The sequence below is a fragment of the Capricornis sumatraensis genome, chromosome 1, assembly GCF_032405125.1.
Source record: "Capricornis sumatraensis isolate serow.1 chromosome 1, serow.2, whole genome shotgun sequence".
Classification (NCBI taxonomy): domain Eukaryota; kingdom Metazoa; phylum Chordata; class Mammalia; order Artiodactyla; family Bovidae; genus Capricornis; species Capricornis sumatraensis.
In genome coordinates, this window is record NC_091069.1 from 202,575,558 (window position 1) to 202,596,356 (window position 20,799).

General features: G+C 43.0%; 1 protein-coding gene and 1 long non-coding RNA gene across 3 annotated transcripts in view; one reads left to right on the forward strand and one right to left on the reverse strand.

Moving 5' to 3' along the window:
- Positions 1 to 692: 692 nt before the first annotated feature.
- LOC138096931 (uncharacterized) lies at positions 693 to 17,898 on the reverse strand. Of its 2 annotated transcripts, none has more exons than XR_011146436.1 (5): positions 17,845 to 17,898; positions 9,937 to 10,282; positions 8,239 to 8,354; positions 7,666 to 7,744; positions 693 to 830 (listed from the first exon to the last, which is right to left on the reverse strand). It is a non-coding gene; the product is annotated as an uncharacterized lncRNA (long non-coding RNA). The 2 variants fall into 2 exon arrangements; XR_011146437.1 differs by having other exon boundaries at positions 8,239 to 8,357.
- Positions 17,899 to 18,076: 178 nt separating this feature from the next.
- SLC2A2 (solute carrier family 2 member 2) overlaps positions 18,077 to 20,799 on the forward strand; it is a 37,561-nt gene continuing 34,838 nt past the window's right edge. Inside the window, exon 1 of the mRNA XM_068993113.1 lies at positions 18,077 to 18,122. Coding sequence (XP_068849214.1) covers positions 18,108 to 18,122 — 15 coding nt within the window. The 5' untranslated portion in view covers positions 18,077 to 18,107. The remainder of the gene's footprint in view (positions 18,123 to 20,799) is intronic.

Consider the following 20,799-nt stretch of genomic DNA (forward strand, 5'->3'; position numbering starts at 1 on the left):
TGTGTGCCCTGCATTGGCAGACAGGTTCTTAACCACTGGACCACCAGGGAAGTCCAAGATGACACTTCTAAAACATCGACTAATATACAGGTTATGCCACTTTTCTGCTCAAGTGCTCAAGGTCTTCCCATCTTACTCAGAACGTCAGTGTCCTTACAGTGGCCTATAAGGCCCTCATAAATCTGACCTACACTTTGCTCCATCCCCAACCACGGCTACCACTTCTCTGACTTCATCTACTTTTTCCCTGGTTCACTTTGTTCAGCCACACTGCCTTCCTTGCTTTATCCAGGAAACACTCAAAGCATGCGCCTGTCTTGAGGTCTTTGCCCTGGCTGTCTCCTCTGTCTAGAAAGCCCTCCATGTATCTGTAAAATGTGCTCTCCCCCACCTTTGGGTCTCTGCACAAATATTCCTATCCTATCAGAGACCTATACAAGATAATTCCCAATTCCCCATTTAGTCTCCACTTTATTGCCTTTTATAGAGCTTATCAACATCTAGTTTGTTCACTGGCCTATCTCCTGTACTTATAAGAATGCCTGGCAAATAGTAATCAGTAAATATTGGATGAAAAAATGAATGAAAATAAATAATAACAGAGTTTTGGAATTCTTTTATTAAGGTATAAGCCTATAAGACCATTTTCATTTCAATATCAAAACAAAAAGCTGTGTCCAAATTCTATATTATAAAAACATAGGTCTGCTTCCATGTAGAAAATGAAACCCTCAATGGATTTTCTTTCCTGGGAGGCTTCTGTGGATGGAAAGCATCTGGCTGTACTTTCTGGCTCCATGAATCATCTTAACAGGTCAAGGGTTGAAGCCCTGCAGGGTTGGAAGAGAGGCTGCCATATAGAATCTTAAGAAAAATAGTATTTCAAGATTCTTACATTTATACAGATAGTGATCCATTTTAAGCTACTGGCACTGCAGTAAGTGCAGAGTTGCTAGAAGTGGGAAGAGGATTCTAAATTTTTTTTTTTGGTCTAAATGTTTAAACATGATAACAACAATTATTTTTTTCTAAAACAAGAAATAAACAACATTAAATGTATCTCCTGCTAAATGCAGCTTCAAGAAAGCCTAATGAAAACCTAATGACATTTTGGTTTTATCATTCTTCCAAGTGACAATAGTTATGAGGCTTCCCTGGGCAGCCTGTAACATCTGTATGTATTCAGCTCCATTGAATGTTGTTGCAAGAAGTTCTGTTGTAGGAAATTGACACATGCCTTCTGATGAATCTTTGTTTCACTCAGTCTTGTAAAGGGCACAACTTGTAGTTTCAATTTGCTCAACCATGTATTTTCCTGCTCACTTAATAAAAGAAATATTAAAAATAAAAGAAGAAAATAATGAAGTGATATAAAGCAATATAACAGAATTATTTTGCTTATTACTTTTCATGTCTTTTCACAAATCTGTTGAGATGCAGGATAATGTGTAATTCAAGTTAAATAGCAAGAGTGATGGTCTTAATCAACCTTTTCTAGTACCAAAGCCATTTTTGGATTCCAAAAATGCTGTTGATTCTTGGAGTCCTTTACAGAAGATAGAGAGTATTGGTTTCCGTTATAGATGAAGAACGTGAAACAGGTGCTAAGTAATGCCTGAGGTATCAGTCATGGCAGATGATCTAAGCATCACAAATTGCAGTTGTAAAAGACACCATAAATGTTTCTAAAATAATTTCTCAATAATTTATGTGACAATATTTTAGAGTGTTGGTTTTGTTTAAAATTGAATAACATCAGCTTGAATATGTGTTTTTATATATCTGTAAGCAACTAAGTTCATGTTCCATGACAATAACAATTTTAAAAGGGTCACCTCCAGCCAAAAGATAGTCATCTTAGATTCCAAAGTTCAAAGTTACTTTACCAGATAATGTCAGGACGACACAGACCAGCAGCATTATGGTCTGACAGAATGTTCTAGCCCTATGCCCATGCCGCAGGATCTCAGGTTATCCTGTATTACTAAACTCATTTTGCAAAAGAGATGCCAGTTAAGATTGAGGAATTTAGGGCTAGGAGGCATCACTGGAGCAGAAAGAAATAGTATAGCCTTCAGGATAATCTGATGCTTTTCCCTCATCTCATCCTTCCTCCTCACTGGGACAGCCATTAATAATTGGAGGCCCATCAATCTGACAGGCCAAAGTTATCACCGGTCCAAGACCAAGAACAACAGAGTGACTTTTCCATAACGCTCATTTAAAGACAGTCTTTTTGCAGGTGGCATGCTCTCATATAATGAAGAAGATGTATTTGAGAGTCTGATAAAAATATGTATACATTCATTTCATTGAATGTTCTAGTTTGGTAAATTTAATTGGCACCCTTTTTGTTGGTCCCCAGAAGATTTGGGGTAGCATAGGGAACACTTTAGTTTTGTTTTTGAAATTTCCCTGCTTAGTGGAAATTTTTTTAATGTGGTAATAATTGTTCATTGTTGTTGTTTAGTCACTAAGTCATGTCTGACTCTTTGTGACCCCGTGGACTCTAACCTGCCAAGCTCCTCTGTCCATGGGATTTCCCAGGCAAGAAAACTGGAGTGGGTTGTCGTGCCTTCCTCCAAGGGATCTTCCTGATCCAGGGATCGAACCTGCATCTTCTGCTTGGCAGGCAAATTCTTTACCACTGAGCCACCAGGGAAGCCCAATAACTGCTCTAGAGAACTTATGAAAGTCCAGATCATTTTTTTTTAGTATAGGAATGTACTGCCCATCTCAAAAATTGATGGGATAAATATAGAAAGGGAAGAAAGAGGGAGGGGCATCACCCAGCATCAGGCTCAAAGCAGATGGCCCACTTGGTGTCCATATTTAGATTTCTGTTGCTAGCTTTACCCAGGTAGTTGGTGGTTAATCTTAGGCAGAATTCAAAGCACTTCTACAGGCCAAAGTACCGCACAGAGTGGCCATGCCATAAGACAGAGGCCACTGCGTCAGCTAACTGGATCCCAGTCACCTTATAAGCCTGCGTTTCCCAATCATTTTAAATATGATGACTTCCCATAATCACCTAAGACACTAAAAAGCACAAAAAGTTCACTAGCGCTTCTAAACATAACTGCATTTTATAAGCCACATCATTTGAAAAAATTCCTTGTACGTGTGAGTCATTTAGTCTACAAACAATGCTCAGTATACACTTGGGTACTGGACCCTTTGTTCTAGATCCATACCCCCAGCCCTGCTGAAGTCCTGGGTCCATAATCTGGAAATTGTAACTGTTTGCATCTTCCCTAAAGACCTTCATTTGTTTGGCTTGCTTCTGGCTGCGTTCTGCAGCATGTGGCATCAAACCCTGCCACTGCATTGAGAGCATGGAGTCTTAACTACTGGTCTACCAGAGAAGTCCCAGAACCTTCTTTTGTATCTTTGTTGTGTTTTATGGCAGCGTTTAATGTGGATACGGAGAAGGCAGTGGCACCCCACTTCAGTACTCTTGCCTGGAAAATCCCATGGATGGAGGAGCCTGGTAGGCTGCAGTCCATGGGGTCGCTGAGGGTCAAACACAACTGAGTGACTTCACTTTCACTTTTCACTTTCATGCATTGGAGAAGGAAATGGCAACCCACTCCAGTGTTGTTGCCTGGAGAACCAGGGACGGGGGACCCTGATGGGCTGCCGCCTATGGGGTCGCACAGAGTCGGACATGACTGATGCGACTTAGCAGCAGCAATGTGGATATATGAATGGTCATTGGTTCAGTTCATCTTAACAAAGCTGCCTTATCATCTTCAAGTATCAGAGAACTCAAAAAAAAAAAAAGTATTTTTATTTTTTGCCTGCTTATGTGCTGTGCTGTGCTTAGCTGCTCAGTCATGTCAGACTCTTTGCAACCCCCTGGACTGTAGCCCACCAGGCTCCTCTGTCCATAGGGATTCTCCAGACAAGAATACTGGAGTGGGTTGCCATGCCCTCCTCCAGGGGATCTTCTCAACCGAGGGATCAAAGCCGGGTGTCCCACATTGCAGGCGGATTCTTTACCAACTGAGCCACCAGGGAAGTATATGCCATCTTGTTTCTTTTAGAAGTGTTGGAGATAGCCACAATCTGACTTTTGACAAGCCACACACAAACCCACCTAGGTAGAGAAAAACCAAGCAATGCCTAGGACAGAGAAGCCTGGCAGGCTACAGTCCACAGGGTCACAAAGAGTCAGACATGACTGAAGCGACTTGGCACGCAGGGCACATATGACGTAGCAGGGGCGCTTCCTAGGTGGCATTGCTGGTAAAGAACCCACCTGTCAATGCAGGAGACAGAAGAGACACAGATTCAATCTGTGGGTTGGGAAGATTCCCTGGAAAACAGAATGGCTACCCACTCCATTATTCTTGCCTGGAAAATTCCATGGACTGAAAAGCCGGGCGGGCTACAGTCCTTGGTTTTGCAGAGTCGGACATGACTGAAGCAACTTAGCATACATACACATTACATAGCAGTCCTCACACTGGATGCTGAGGCAGAAAGCTGATGAAGAAATGATCCCTGCCTCCAAGGAGCTGCAGTCTCCTTTTGCTAAAGGGAAGGTGGGGAAGGCAAGGGAAGAACACCAACAGACACAGAGACCACACCAAAAGGAGAGCCCAGCATTTGCCAGAGGAAGGCAGGGACTGCTCTGGGACTGAAGAGAAAGGGCCTCTGCCTGGAATGTTTATGGAAGGCTTCCAAGAAGAGGTGGTCTTCACCAGATTATGGGACAGGAAGAAAAGGGAGAGAGATATTCCATTGAGTGGGAGGGGCTGGAACAAAGGTAGAAAGGAATGAAGATGTAGGCCCTGAAACAGGCAAGGAATTCAGCAGGACTAGAGAAAGTGCTGATGGAGCAGGAAAATCAGTCACATGCCTACTTAGATGGTGAGCGTATTCTTCACACTCCATGCTCTAACACAGGCCCCAGGAGTTCAAAATCCTGATTCAGCTGTCTGCCTGGCCTCCGTGGGCAATGTCTGATGAATGAATCATACCATCAGTAAGGAACATGGTTAATTCTCTGTGTTGGTGGTGGAAACCCGTGAGAATGGAGCATTTTGGGCATGTTATTCCCAGCATTCTTTCATTTGCTGTCTCTAGCAGCAAGTCGCCAAATTTCTTTATTGAACCCCAACTTTGAAGCATGAAGCTATCCTGGGCCCTACTTGCCCTAACTCCCCTGCTCCTAAGAATCACCCAAGTGCTTGTTACTAAGACAAGCTTCTGGAATACCCCCACCCAGCTGTGAACAGCAGTCTGTAATTTGGGTGTCCATGGTCTTGAACAACTGTGAACAACAACATCTCATACTTTGAGAAATGCTACACTTCTAGAGTTTTCCTTTCTTCCCCTTTCAATGATTCAGCATATTTCCAGTGTGTCTAGACACCAAAAGTATTTCCAAACAACCACCCCTTCTCATGTTGTGCAGGCATGTTGGTACCATTTTTTGACCCCAGTAGGGATTGGAGAAGACTTACCCAGAAGCTGCTATGACCAGCCAAATGGGTCAGGCCACCTAGGCCACCGACCCTTCTCATCTCCTCTGCTGCTTCCCTTCATCACTGGGGCATTCTTCTCCTAACAGCCAGCAGCTTTGCTGCCCCCAGGGCCTGAGCCACCTACTTGGAGACACAACACTGCAGCCTGTGGCCTCAGCTCAGAGGCTTTGCTGAAGACACCGGACGCCTACCTGCTCTCCTACACAGGACATCTTCTTCTTGTTTTCGTGAAGTTAATTTAATAATACCTTTTACTTTTAAAATATACCTTTTGAAAAGCACATTCTATTGCTTATGTGTGTGTGTATGTGTGTGTTGCTTTAGTCTTGTCCGATTCTTTGATGATCCCATGGACTGTAGGCCACTATGCTCCTCTGTCCATGGGATTCTCCAGGCAAGAATATTGGAGTGGGTTGTCATGCCCTCCTCCAGGGGATCTTCCTGACCCAGGTAGATTCTTTACCTTCTGAGCCACCAGGGAAGCTACTTTCGCCTATTTGCCTGTACTTTGCTATTCTTATTTATATGACTTAGAACTTCCTTTCTTTTTTCACACTGACCCTCCTTCTGTCTCAAAATTTTAAACCTCCATTTATTTTTACATCCTTTTTATCTTAGAATTAGGTTGAGATTAAAATTTTTTATTGCTACTTGCTTAATACTTGTCATTTTATGTCATTGTTGTTTAGTTGCCAAGTCCTGTCTTTTTTGAGACACCATGGACTGTAGACTGCCAGCCTCCTCAGTCCATGGAATTCTTCAGGCAAGAATATTGGAGTAGGCAACCATTTCCTTCTGCAAGGGATCTCCCCTACCCAAGGATGGAACCTGCATTTCCTGCATTGACAAGCAGATTCTTTGCCATTGAGCCACCAGGGAAGCCCTGTCTTTTTATACTCAACTTCTAATTTCTCTTACTTAGCTATATATATATTTTTTGTTCTATTTAACCTCTTCCTTTTATTTGGCAACTGTCTTGATCTCTGCTTCTTTGCAACCTAAAATTCTTCTTAAATTTGATTTTCTCCTTCTTTGAATATTTTTATGCATAAATATCTCCATTTACCTCATGTTATTTGCTTTCAACCCTTTCCCTCTTTTTATTTACATTTTATGCTTTAATCTACATTTATAATCTTTCTTTTCTCTTAATTCCTTAGTCTCTTGGTTGTTTCATTAGTCTTGCCTATTTTTTATATGTTCTAATTATTTTTCCTTATACATTTTAATTTTTTCCATCATATTTTTAAAAATTTCCCTAGTTCTAATTTAGAGCTTTATGCTTAATCTCCTCATTTTGTGAATGAAATTGCTGAGATGCAGAGTTAGAAAAAACTTGCTAAAGATCTTAAGATGGGCAGTGATGGAACCTAAATAAGAAGCTGGCTCTACTGGTGACCAGTCTTGTGCTTTTCAAGGAAACCACTCCAATAACAATGACTGCGCAAAGAGTATGGTCCCCTGGTGGCTCAGATCATAAAGAATCCACTTGCAAAGCAGGAGCTGCAGGAGACTCTGTTCAATCCCTCTGTCAGGAAGATTCCCTGAAGGAGAAAATGGCAACCCACTCCAGTATTCTTGCCTGGAGAATCCCATGGACAGAGGAGCCTGGTGGGCTACAGTCCACAGGTCACAAAGAGTCAGACATGACTGAAGCAACTTAGCATGCACGCATGTGCAAAGAGTACCCATTTTCTTTAAAATAAAGAATTCCAGGGACTTCCTTGGAGGTCCAGTGTTAAGACATCGTGCTTCTTCTATGAGGGGCGGGGTCGGCAGGGTGGAGGAGGTGGGTTCGATCCCTGGTCAGGGAACCCACATGCCTTGTGGCACAGCCAAAAAAATAGGAAAATAAAATACAATAAAATAAAGAAAGCCTGGGTAGCATCTCATTCAAGAACATTAGGTTTACAAGACATTAGAGTCAAGACTGTGATTCAGTGTCAGTGATCACCCCGGGAGAAGGTTTTTCTTGACCTTTCACTAAAAAAAAACATGTGGAAGTAATGTGAAAAAGGGAAAGCCAAGAATTGACTTTATTTGTAAAATACACAGAAAAACAGGGTGTGAAGTCAGAACACAACGTGCAAACACTCTAAGCAAACAGACAACTCTAAGCCTCTGTTTTCTTGTTCCTAAAATGGAATCATCTGGCTATTCCTGCCATACTTACATTTTTGTTATGTTGATCAGATCAGAGCACCAACAGAAAAGTTCTTTGTAAACTTTGTGCCTAGTTGTTCTTATAGTGCCTATAAAATTCAAGAGAAATATTAGAGGAATATTATTATAAAGAACACCACTTTTACTTTTTAAATATTAGTATGTATATTGGTTTATCTAAAAAGGGAAAGAATAAGATGTTGTGCTGCTCTAAATACTCCAAATCATATCCTCCCTTTCTTTTCTTTATAAATCAACTATTTATAAAATAGCTTTTATTGACTTTCTATTGTTTGATGCACATTTCCATCCAGTGCTCTTGGGTTTAGAGTCCTGTGTTATATGCCTGCTTCATTCCTCAAGTTCTGATGGATTTTTAAAAATGAATATAACAATACCTTAAAGAAAAATACTTTATAAGAAACTCTGTCTTTAGACTCAAATTTGATCTTACCAATCAAGCAATGACTTCTGCAGCAAACTTGTGGTTTCTTCCCTGACCTATTTCTTACTTCTACATTCCCACCAACATTCCACTACAATCTTTGTGGAAGTTGACAATGACAATGAGAACAAGCATTACCTTGCACATCTGGTATTCGAGATGATTTTTTAATTTCATTAGCCAATAAACTTTTCAGACAGCAATCTTTCAGGGCCTTGGCATCTGGGGTGGTTATCTCCGAGGCAGAACGGGCTCTGCTGCAGCAAATTAATGGATTAAAATGCTGAGTAAATTCTCACTGGTGAGCAACGTGGGAGTAAGAACAATGGATGTTACTAATGAGGACAACGGATCAGGAACATTCTAGACCTGGAGGTGCCTCCCAGCCAGTGCTACAACCACCAGAAAAGAACTAGAATAGAATTGTCACTCAGGACACTTACGTGTGAGAGCACCTGACCATCTTCTTGCCCTTTAGTATGAAGCCATAGGCAAGAAACCTATCCCTCGCTGTGATCTCACACGTGATCTCACACGCCTTACTCTGATCTTACATGTCTTGGAAGGACAAAATTGCAAGGAACTTAGAACTTCAGTTAGAAGTTCTTCACTTAGAACTCACAACTTCCCGTCAGAGACCCTCAAGTCCCTGAGTGACTCAAGGTGGCCTGGAGGCCTGCATCAGCAGTGGAGCAAGAAGCTTCCTAGGACGACATTCTTTCCTCCCCACGTTTCTGACCCTCTTCACCCTGTACATCAATGACAAAACAGAGGCAACAGAGCCCACCCACAACATTTGGTCTTACAACGTTGACCAAATGTATCTTTCCTTAAGGTAGTGTTATATCCATTTTTAAAAATCCATCAGAACTTGAGGAATGAAGCAGGCATATAGCATAGGACTATAAACCCAAGAGCTCTGGATGGAAATGTGCACCAAACAATAGAAAGTCAATAAAAGCTAATCTGATTTATAAAAAGAGAAGAAAAGAAGGGGAGGATATGATCTGGAGTATCGAGAGTAGCACAACACCCTATTCTTTCCCTTTTTGGATAAACCAATACACATTTGACCTGCAGTCTTACATTTGTCAGGGTAAGAGGCCTGTGTTCTTGCTGTAGCAAAGCAGAGCAATTTCCACCTTCAGCTCAGCATAGGCCACCTGGGGAGACCTTAGAAAGAGAGAAGAAAGAGGAGCGACTGGAAGCGAGAAGACAGGCAGGGCACAACCTTAGGGTAGACCCCTCTTATGAGAGGAGACTGGCCACCACAAAGAAGGCTCCATCCTTCAGCAGTCTCAGACATCCCTAGAGGCCCAGCGGGTTGCTCCTAGGACCATGGACACTGTGCTATCTACAACATGGAAGCACGGACGCACTGAGCTTCATTAAAAAATTTTTTTTCTGTTTTTTTGGCTGCTCTGGGTCTTCATTATGGTGCTCTGACTTTCTTCGGTCATGGCAAGCTGGGGCTCTCTTGATGCAGAGCATTGGTTCTAGAGCAAGTGGGCTCAGCAGGTTGTGGCACCAAGGCTCCAGAGTGCACACGCCTCTCTAGTTGTAGCACACAGGCTTAGTTGCTCCTTGGCATGTAGGCTCTTAGCTCCCCAACCACAGATCGAACCAGTGTCCCCTGCACCAGAAGGCAGATTCTCAACCGCTGGACCACCAAGGAAGACCCTTGAGCTTCAATTTTTGATGTATTCATTTGAAAACCACTTCCTCTTCCCACCAACCACCGCAAAGTGCTTCCCCAAATCCATTTGCCCTGTTCAAAGAGGGAAGGTGATTTCAAGATGTAAGGGAGAGAGATATTCCATTTGGGTTTATTTTTACCTGTCTTGCCACTGACGTTCCAAGTCTCTGAAGAGATGCCAGAGCCCACATTGGCTGTTTGTAAACAGTGAGGATTTTCTGAGGAGAGTTAGTGTTACTTGCTCAGTCTGTCCGACTCTTTGCAACCCCATGGAATGTAGCCCACCAGGCACCTCTGTCCATGGAGTTATTCTGGCAAGAATACTGGGGTGGGTTGCCATGCCCTCCTTCAGGGATCTTCCCAATCCAGGGATCAAACCCAGGTCTTCCACATTGCAGGCAAATTCTTTACTGTTTGAGGCACCAGGGAAGCCCTTTCTGAGGAGAATGGGATTAACAAATATAGCTGAGTGTGTCTCTTCAAGTTCTACAAGACAAAAAAGCACCTGGTCAACAACTCGCCCACCACTGAGTTGCACCATCTGCCTGTTACAGTACATTCCTGGAACTCTTCTCTGTCTGGTAAACAGCTGTCACGAGAACCATTTCTCCCTGACACTGCTTCTTTTACTGGTGACCTCTTGGTCAAGAGCACTGAGCAACATTGTTTGCTAAACCTCAATGATGACCTCATGATCTTCACTCCCAATTTATATATCAACCTCCCTTAGCACCCTGAAAATTAGGCAGCAAATGGTACAGAAGGCAGTGAAAGAAAATAGCACAGTGTCGGGAAATGATTAACTCACAGACATTAAAGAGACACAAACTCATAAATAGAAAGATGCCCTGCAGAGTATTGTGGGCATTTAGGCACACTTGATATAAAAATGGTTAGGAACAGGGAATTTTAATTGACTTAATTTAAACTGAGATGACTCAAGAATTGCAAACAAAAACTTTCTGCATGCAGCAGCACCATTCAATTTAGACCGAATGGCCCAGTGATTAACTAATTTGAGACAGGGCTCACTGATAGATTGCTATAGGTGCACATCTGTCAAAGGAATTTGTCACGGATTGTCAAATCCCCGTGATACGAATGACACACATCCACTCATTAGGTGGCCCTTGTTCTTTTCATGAGCCTTCATTGACCTCAAGGACAAATAACACAAACCGCAGGCTAAAAGAAGGAACAGAACTCACGTAGCTAGTCAACCTTGGGGGTCATAGCTTTTGGAGAGCATGTTAGGAACAAAGAATCTAAGAGCAGAAAAATTCTAAGAGCTGACATGTACTGAGAGCTGATGACGTTCTGGGCTTTATTCTAAGCACGGTACCCGTGCTATCTTATTTAACCCTCACAACAATCCCTAGAGACTGAGCCAATCTTCATCTTTCATGTGACGAGACAGAGATTATCCAGTTTGTTCTATAGATGAAACCTAGAGAAGTTGAGCAAGACTTGCCCATAGTCAAAGAGCTAACCTTTTGGGGAGGGAAAACCCAAAGGACATCTCTTGACCCCGGTCCAGAGCTCCAAACCCTTGTAAGAGGGTGGCAAGAATTCATTTTACAAGGTTTACTGAGTTCAGAAAAGACATAAAACCATTCCAAGAAGGGGAAACTTTCCATCATGTCCAGAGTAATTGATGGCCTGTAGGCTAAAGGGGTCAGCCAGGTGACATCTGGACTGGCCAGAAGTAGAGACACAGCTGCTCTTCTTCTCATGTTCTCTCTCAGACCAGCAGAGGCCTGGGGTGCTGGAAAGGGCTACTGGGACACCTGAGGAACTGGGCATCACTGTGTACAGCTTCTGAGCCACGCTAGGAAAGCAAACTAAGAGGAAGCTTCTCGAGGAGGAGGAGTTAAACTAAGACCTCACCCTAACATGGCAGACAGGACAAATCTGGAGAGGAGGCAAAGGGATAGAAACAAAAGTAGGAGGTTCAAAGGGGCTGGTGAATTGGAAAGGTACCTACTAAACTGAAAACAAAGACATTGCTAACCAACTGTTGTGGCTGAAAGTGGTGGCAGAGGGTCATTCCAGCTTTATCTGTAGCCTACAAAATGTTCTCAGTGACAATAGTCTCATGTATTTATATTTAATTTGCTATTAAAATGAAGTAAGTATTTTTGAAAGGAGAAAAACAGATAAATGAAAGGTGAGGGCAGTGTCTAGACTTGCACAGCTATTGGGTAGCTTTTCAAGTGGTACCTGAGACTCCCAGTGTGAGTCACTGAATGGCTATTAAGGTCACTATATCAGTCCAAAATGGGCTTCCCTGGTGGCTCAGCAGTAAAGAACCCACCTGCCAATGCAGGAAATACAAGAGAGATATAAGGAGATATAAGGTTTAATCACTGGGTCAGGAAGATCGAAAGAAATGGCAACCCACTCTAATATTCTTGCCTGGGAAATCTCATGGACAGAGAAGCCTGGCAGGCTACAGTCTGTTGGGTCACAAAGAGTCGGAGATGGCTTAGTGACTAAACAACAACAATCTGTCCAAGAAGTTAAGATAGTCACAGCCCCAGTGACCAGGGCTATTTCCTCTTCCCTGCACCTGGGGGCCACAGGTTTTCCTTTGGGAGGGGGTCAAGAGGTCCCCCAGGGAGAGAGAGAGAGAGATTTTGAGGAATTGTCTCATGTGGTTGTGGATGCTTGGTGAGTCCAGAATATGATGGGGGAGGCCAGCAAGTTGGGAAGTCAGGAAGGAGTTAGAGTTTGAGTCCAAAGCCTGAGAATTCCCTCTTGCTTAGGAGACGTCAAGTTTTTGTTCTATCAGACTTTCAACGGATTGGATGAGACCCACCCACATTCTGGAAGGCAACACACTTTATTTAGTGTCTACTGATTTTAATACAAATCTCACCCAAACCCGTCACAGAAATATCCAGATTAATGTTTAATCAAATGTCTGGGCACTGTGGCCTGCCACGTTGAGACATCACATTAATCATCACAGCATGTAACCTTTGAGGACCTTAAGAAGATTGTCCTGTGCTGAGGCTAAGAGGGAAGGACATGGGGCAGGTTGTTTGTGCCAGTTCTGTCCGTGGCAGTCAATAAATTAGCCTATTTCCTTTATTCCTTTTCTTTCTTTTAAACTTGCCCATTACTGAGTCAATTCAATAACTAATCCATAGGTGGGTTAGGAGGAACTAGTGCTTGCCTGGTGGCTCAGATGGTAAAGAATCAATGCAGGAGGCCTGGGTTCAATCCCTGAGTCGGGAAGATTCCCTGGAGAAGGAAATGGCAACCCACACTAGTATTCATGCCTGGAGAAGCCCATGGACAGAAGAATCTGGCGGGCTACAGTTCATAGGGTCCCCGAGTCAGACACAGCTAAGGGCCTAACACACAGAAAAAGGGATTAGTAGATTCTTCTGGCTAGCTCAGTGATCATGTAGCAACACTCAGACACTCTCAGATGATAAACCCAAATGCACACAGAGGCCTGGGGACCTCTTGACCGCCTCCCAAAGGCAAACCTGTGGCCCCCAGGTGCGGGGAAGAGGAAGTATCCCTGGTCACTGGGGCTGTGACTCTCTCGACTTCCTGGACAGATTACTGTTGGTCTTTAGTTGCAAAGTCATGTCCGACTCTTTTTGAAAGTGAGTGCCCCTGCTTTCTCTTCCTAAGCACCTGTTTAGTTTCTTTCATGGAAAGTAAACCCCACATGAGCAGATACTCTGTTTTGTTCATTGTTGTGACTAGTGCCTACAAAGATGTTCAGTAAATACTGCATTTATTGAATGTTAAACCAATAAATGTCCCAATGCCAGCCTCAGACTATTGCAAGAAAGTAACTCTTTTTGAACTTCTTTCATTTGTTAAACAAATATTGAGTGCCTACTATGTACCAGGCACTCTCAAGCCGCTGCAGATAACAAGAAGGGCAAGATCTCCTCCACATTCATGGAACTTAAATGTGGTGAGGAAAGTGGACCATGATAGACTGTAGCCTATCACGCTCCTCTGTCCATAGGATTTTCCAGGCAAGAGTACTGGAGTGGGTTGCCATTTTCTCCTCCAGAGGATTTTTCTGACCCAGGGATTGAACCTGGGTCTCCTGCATTGTAGACAGACACTTAATCATCTGAGCCACCAGGGAAGTCCAAATAATAAAATAGTAACAATAAATTTAAATAACAAAATAATTTCAATATTTGATATTTTAATAATTAGATATTGTGACTAGACATTTCAATTTATTAAATGTTTAATTTTTAATAAATAATGGTAAATCAGATTTCAAGCATAGATCTATGAAGAAAATAAAGCAAAGAAACAGGCCTGAGAATGAGTTGGGGGTAGGCTGTGCCCACCTTAAGGAGCCTGCTTGGAGAGCCTTGTTGAATCCTCAAGGGAATGTAAAGGAGCCAACCTCAGACAAGCCTGGTGGAGTGCTGTAGGCAGAGCAACGTCAAGTACAAAGCTGAGACTGGAACATGTTAACCAAGTCTGAGGACAGTGTGGCTAAGCCCGGAGAAGGAGAGCAGTAAAAGGCTAGGTCAGTGTCAGGGAAGGTTATATCAAATCAGCCTCTCAGGCTGTGCTGACCAATGTGGGTTTCCTTCTAAGGGTGACAGGGAAGCCTTTGGAGACTTTTAAGCAAGGGGTATTACTTTCTGGTGCATGAGCCATAAGAGCTGTGGGTTTGATCCTGGATCAGGAAGAGATCCCTGGAGGAGGGCATGGCAACTCACTCCAGTATTCTTGCCTGGAGAATTCCATGGACAGAGAAGTCCATGGGGCCATCAAGAGTCAGACACCACTGAAGCGACTTAGCATGCATGCCTTACTGTCTGGTTTACTTTTTTTTTTTTTTCTGATTTTTTTTTTTTTTTACTTTATTTTACTTTACAATACTATATTGGTTTTGCCATACATTGACTTGAATCCACCACGGGTGTACATGCGTTCCCAAACATGAACCCCCCTCCCACCTCCCTCCCCATAACATCTCTCTGGGTCATCCCCATGCACCAGCCCCAAGCATGCTATACCCTGCATCGGACATAGACTAGCAATTCGATTCTTACATGATAGTATACATGTTTCAATGCCATTCTCCCAAATCATCCCACCCTCTCCCTCTCCCTCTGAGTCCAAAAGTCCGTTATACACATCTGTGTCTTTTTTGTTGTCTTGCATACAGGGTCGTCATTGCCAAAATCACCATTGGCTTCTCTGTCAAAAAGAGACTATAGGATGAGACTGGGGGCAGGGAAGCCAGGCTGGGCAGACACATTCAGGACAGATACTGGTGGGATGGATCAGAGTGGGATCTGTGGAGAGGGTGAGAAGAGGCAGGCTACAATAAGGACAAACTTGACTCAGAAATCTTAAAATACACTGGCTTTCTTCGGAATCTAGGACCTCCCAATATTCTTCCCGCACTCCTGGGTCGGCCCAGTTTGAACCCATTTTATTTGGTTCCCCAGAGATGCCTTTCAGACACGACTGAGCAACTTCACTTTCACTTTTCACTTTCATGCATTGGAGAAGGAAATGGCAACCCACTCCAGTGTTCTTGCCTGGAGAAGCCCAGGGATGGGGGAGCCTGGTGGGCTGCCGTGTATGGGGTCGCACAGAGTCAGACATGACTGAAGCGACTTAGCAGCAGCAGCAGCAGCAGCAGCAGCAGAGATGCCTTTGCACTTCTCCATACCTGAGCCTATCAGAGAGGGATGCAGCATGCTAAGAGAGTGAGTTGTCTTTCTTCCATTTATAGAAATAAACTCTCATTTCACTCAAAGTAAAGATACTATGGGGTTTCCCAGGTGGCTCAGCCTGTAAAGAACCCGCCTGCCAATGCAGAAGAAGCAGAAGTGGATTCGATCCCTGGGTGGGGAAGATCCTCTGGAGAAGGGAATGGCTACCCACGCCAGTCTTCTTGCCTGGAGAATCCCCATGGACAGAGGATCCTGGCAAGCTGCAGTCCATGGGGTCACAAAGAGTCGGACATGACTGAACAACTGGGAGGGCAAAGATAACACAGAAAAAAGGAGGGGAAGCTCTTTTCCATCCTTGAAAAACTCTCTCCAGTTAGAGCCACTGGTGCCTACTATGAAGATTAAATTAATCAAGAAGTAATCAGAATATGACTTCAAGTGTTTAAAAAGCGAATCCTAAAAAAACAAACAAAACCCACCACACATAGCTGGTTTTATACCACCCACAGGGCATCTCTGGGTGATTCTAGGCACTGGTGTACCTCATTGGGTGGCCACCATCCCGCCAGCAAAGTGAGAAAAGGCTGACTTTATCTCACAACCAGGGAAGCATGGAGACAACTCCAGGCAACCGGACCCGCCGCTCCTCGAGTGGATGCTAAGGCAGACTCTCCTGAGAGGCTGAAATACATTATCAGTTCTCCGGGAGCTAAGTGCCAGTGCAGTCACTTTTAACAATTCCTCCACCCTACAACTGGAGATAAAGTTCCAGCCCATCCCTAAAAGGTGCAGAGATTACTTGTTTCTGAGTAAGAGCAGAACAGGAGAGGTCTGGGCTAAACCAGAGGAAACTGGTCTGGGTGGCTTAAGGTCCCGCATCCCGGGTTAACGAATAGCAGGGTGCACTTCCAATGGAGAGAACAGCTACCCTGCGCGCGCTGCGTGGCTCCAACCTAGTAAAAGTTAAAGGTTTCCTGACCTCACGCCGCACTCAAGACCATCTCTTAAAAGGTAAGTTCCATAAACAAAGGTTGGTAAACAGAGGGGACTATTATTTTTGACAGCAGCACAAAGACTTTCTGGCAGAATATCATGTCACTGGAAAATGATTGCTAAGGAGTCCTCTCCTGATTTAAGACGCTCTGACAATGGCTGTAGACATCACCAACTGAAACTAGAGCAGAAAGCCAGGAGCCAGGCTATGCACGAAGAGGAGTGGAGCTACCAGGGGTCTTCAAAGTCTGATTTCAAAACTGCCCCCTAAAGCGTGGCTGTGCAACGGAGAGTGCCTTCTGTTGTGATTGAACTGGTTAATGCGTGTAAAGTGCTGAGATCAGCACCTGGCACCAAGCAAGAACTCATAAAGATTAACTATCTCTGCTAATAATACTTGTTCATGCCTTTCCACCAAGAAATTACTGTATTGTTGTCTATAGTTACATTTATCTCTCCGTGTGCATTATGAGCTCTGAAGTCTCTTTTTATATCGTGCATTGCAGAGCCTGGGACTGTGAGTTGAAATGAATTATTATTGACTCACTTGCATTATCGGGTAGAAGTGACAGAAATGGAAAGAGGGCGGAGAAATAAAAGACAAATGAAGTCTGAGTGTCCTTTACATCCTCACCCTCTGTTTCTTTGTAACACCCCTCATTTAGGGGCTGTTCGTTACATTTTCTTTGTTGGACACTGGTTCCAGTTGAGCCTCAGTGGAGTCAGTAACACTCTCTGCTAGACATAGTTCAAGCTCAACCGAATGAGATGTCACCCGTCTCCCCACAAGGACTGGACATCACAGAGGATACACAGAAGGGCACAAGCCCAGGCCCTGTGAGCAGGTTTATTTGAGACCTCTCCACTACTGCCCCTGACAGGTACTTCCTGACATACACTGAACCAATAATAGTAATAGCAAAAACAACAGCAACCAACATTTGCTGAGCACTTATTCTTTCATATATTACCACATTTAACCCAATCAATAAAAGGGTATATTCTGTTCTTTTGTCGTGTGAAAAAACTAAGGCACAGAAAAGTCTCATGCTTAAGGTGACACCACTAGAAAAATGGTGAGATTCAAACCCAAGTTCATGACTGTCCAAGTTCATTCAGGTAACCACTCAAGCCTACAGTGACCCCGGACCACACAGTTGGGCTCTGAAGCAGAAGCACCACAGCACTGGTTCTCTGCAGGGCGTCTGCCTCCTGTACGCCTGTCTTTCTTGTCCGCACAACAGACCAGGGCAGCCCAGCATATCTCATTTTCTATAAAAGACTCTATAAGCTTTCTTTTTCCCTTGCCCCTGGTTACTGCCCCACTTAGCACGTGCCTTAAAACACAACCATTTCTGGTTTGTAACTTACACAGAAGAAACCTGCTCCCGTTTTCTTTCCTGGTGGAACAAAGACATTGAAGCCACAGGTAACAGAGGCAAAGCATTTATTGATTAGATTCTCATCAATATTCACCTCTGCCCAAGATTACACTTGGCCTCATGCCTCCTAGCCTGGCCCCTCCTATTCTAATGTATAACTAGTCTCAGAAAGCTGGAGAAGGACAGTCAGAAGCTGGCCACTGCATCTGCCACTCTAGACCTGGAGTTAAGAGGAAGACTCCGGCCCATAAAATGACAGAAGACAAGGTACAGTTGTATTATGTCCATTTGAGGACACGAATAGGGAAATCTGTTCAAGTCAGTGAGCATATGGAGGATTCTGTAGGCGTATATTGAAGATCTGGGGAACGTTGGGTGTAGCTACTACAGAACTACAGATGAACCCTTCTTCTCTTGGCCAATTGATAGCTAATTTAGCTGCTAAAAAATCATATTTTTTTTCAGTAATTGGAAGTTTAAGAATATTTGCTCTGTTTTCTGACTAGCCTGTGTAATGTTTTCTCAAGCGGTATGGCATAACCATATTACTGAAGGAATGTGCAAAAAAGGGCACTTTAACCCAAATCTAACTAATCATGAAACTGATCTGAAATCTTCAAAAATATCAGTATATGAGAATGACTGTCCTAGATTAAAGGAGACTAAAAAGGACTATTCTAGATTAAAAGAGACAAAGAAGAACTGACAGCCAAATGCAACAAGTGAGCTTAGATTGTGGAAGGAAGAAGAAAACAGCTCCAAGGGACAATATGGGGATAGAAATTGTGGGTGTATTAGATGATATTTTATAACTACTACGTTCTTGGATATGATAATAGTATTACAATTATAATGGGAGTAGGAGAATGTCTTTTTCTTAGTACATGCTGAAGGATTTAAGAGTAAAGTGACATAACATCTGATACTTATTTTCAAATGATTTGCCAAAATAACACACACAGACACACACAATGAGAGTGAAACAAATGTAAAGGCTAACCATTGGTGAACACAGGTGAAGGTTATGGAGTGTTCACTGCACTATCCTTTCAAGTTCTCTGTATAAAAATACTTTTCAAAACAAAAACTTGAAAAGAGAAAGGGTATAGTGCTATTGCTCCCTTATAAGTGTCCCCCAACCAAATCACAATCATACAAGTAGGTAAATGGGTGTTCGAGGAGGGACCTCTGAGTTCTGATCTGGTGTAACTTACTCTGCCGAGCCTTCCTTCATGTCAGTAAGTGACAAGGCTAGGAGCACAGGCTTTGTGGTCATGATCCTAGATTGGGAGTGTGCTAATGTTGCCTACCTGCTGTGATATGAGGGTTAAGTTTTTTAATTGGCCTATCTACCACTTGAGATTTTAAGAATATTTGCTCTGCTTTCTGACTAGTCTGTGTAATGTTTTCTCAAATGATTTTTCTGTCTTGCAACAAATTAAAACCACATTGGAATCGAACATAAGGATATAGTATGGGAGATAGGGATTATAATAGTTCTTTACTGTGTGGGGCTTCCCTAGTAGCTCAGACAGTAAAGTGTCTGCCTGAAATGTGGGACACCTGGGTTCGATACCTGGATTGGGAAGATCCCCTGGAGAAGGAAATGGCAACCCACTCCAGTACCCTTGCCTAGAAAATCCCACGGATGGAGGAGCCTAGTAGGCTACAGTCCATGGGGTCGCAAAGAGTCAGACATGACTGAGTGACTTTACTTTCTTTCTTTCTTTCTTTTTACTGTATGGGAGTAATTAAATGAGATAATATTAGAGAAACTCAGATGACAAACAGTTTACTATCAATAGCTGTGTGTTTGTATAATGTATATTTAAGGAATACTAACTAGGATTTCATGATTTCTTATTATAGCCCAGGATACAGCTGAAGTAGATAAAACTTTAAAAGCAATATAAAGATAAATATTGAGTTAATAACTATACAGATGATATGTAGATTTGGCAAAAAAATCATGAAGGTAGCGTTCAAACAACTGAAGTTTGGTAGATACTGCAAAACAGAAGGTGCTTGTCCACAGTGCCTGGCACAGAGAAGATACTCAAGTTTCATTTAAAGTGATTATTACCTTCCCTTAGCAGCCCTAGACATTGTGCTATAGCACTTCTCTTGAGAATTAAAGAATTGGCTAAAAAGGGAACCCAGAAAGAATGAGAACTAACGTAAAGCACTCTGTCACCTTTGTAAATTCACCCGGGGTTGAAAGGAGCTAAGCAGGAGACTGAGGGGTAGGAGCCCTGGATTCTCACTCTGGATATAGCCAGTAATGCGTTGTACAACTTAAAGGACTTCGATTCTCCAACTGAAAAAAGAAGGATTAGACTAGAATCCATTGCTCTCAAAGGTCCCTTGAAACTTGAAAATTCTATAGCTGGAGAAACTCCTGGACTTTTCCAAAGCTGAGTGCAAGATCGCCTTTGACTTGGTGTTTGTGGTATTTTGTAGAGGAAAGAGTACAAGCTTCTCCTCCCGGCCTAGTCAATCAGTAGCTGCTGAAAATCTGAAAATCATTCTGTTCAGCAGTGGGAGTTTAAGATGAGCTTTGGGTTCCAATAAAAGAGTATCTGTTATTTACCAGCTATGTGTGTTGGGAATACCACTTAGTCTCTGAGCCCTGGTTTCCTCACCTGCAAAATGGGGATATTTTATAGTAGTGTTGTGAAATCTATATGTTTGAAAAATTGACAGGTGGTTTTTTTGGCAAGAGTGATGAACAAGATGATAATGATGTGATTAAAAATCAGTTGTTTTATAGCCCTTTTACTGTTTATAGGAAGAGCATAGTGTGTGTCTTATTCAGTCTTTATAATAAGTCTATGCATAACTGCTGCTTTTGCAGCCCCATAGACGGCCTCCCACCAGGCTCCTCTGTCCCTGGGATTCTCCAGGCAAGAACACTGGAGTGGGTTGCCATTTCCCTCTCCAATGC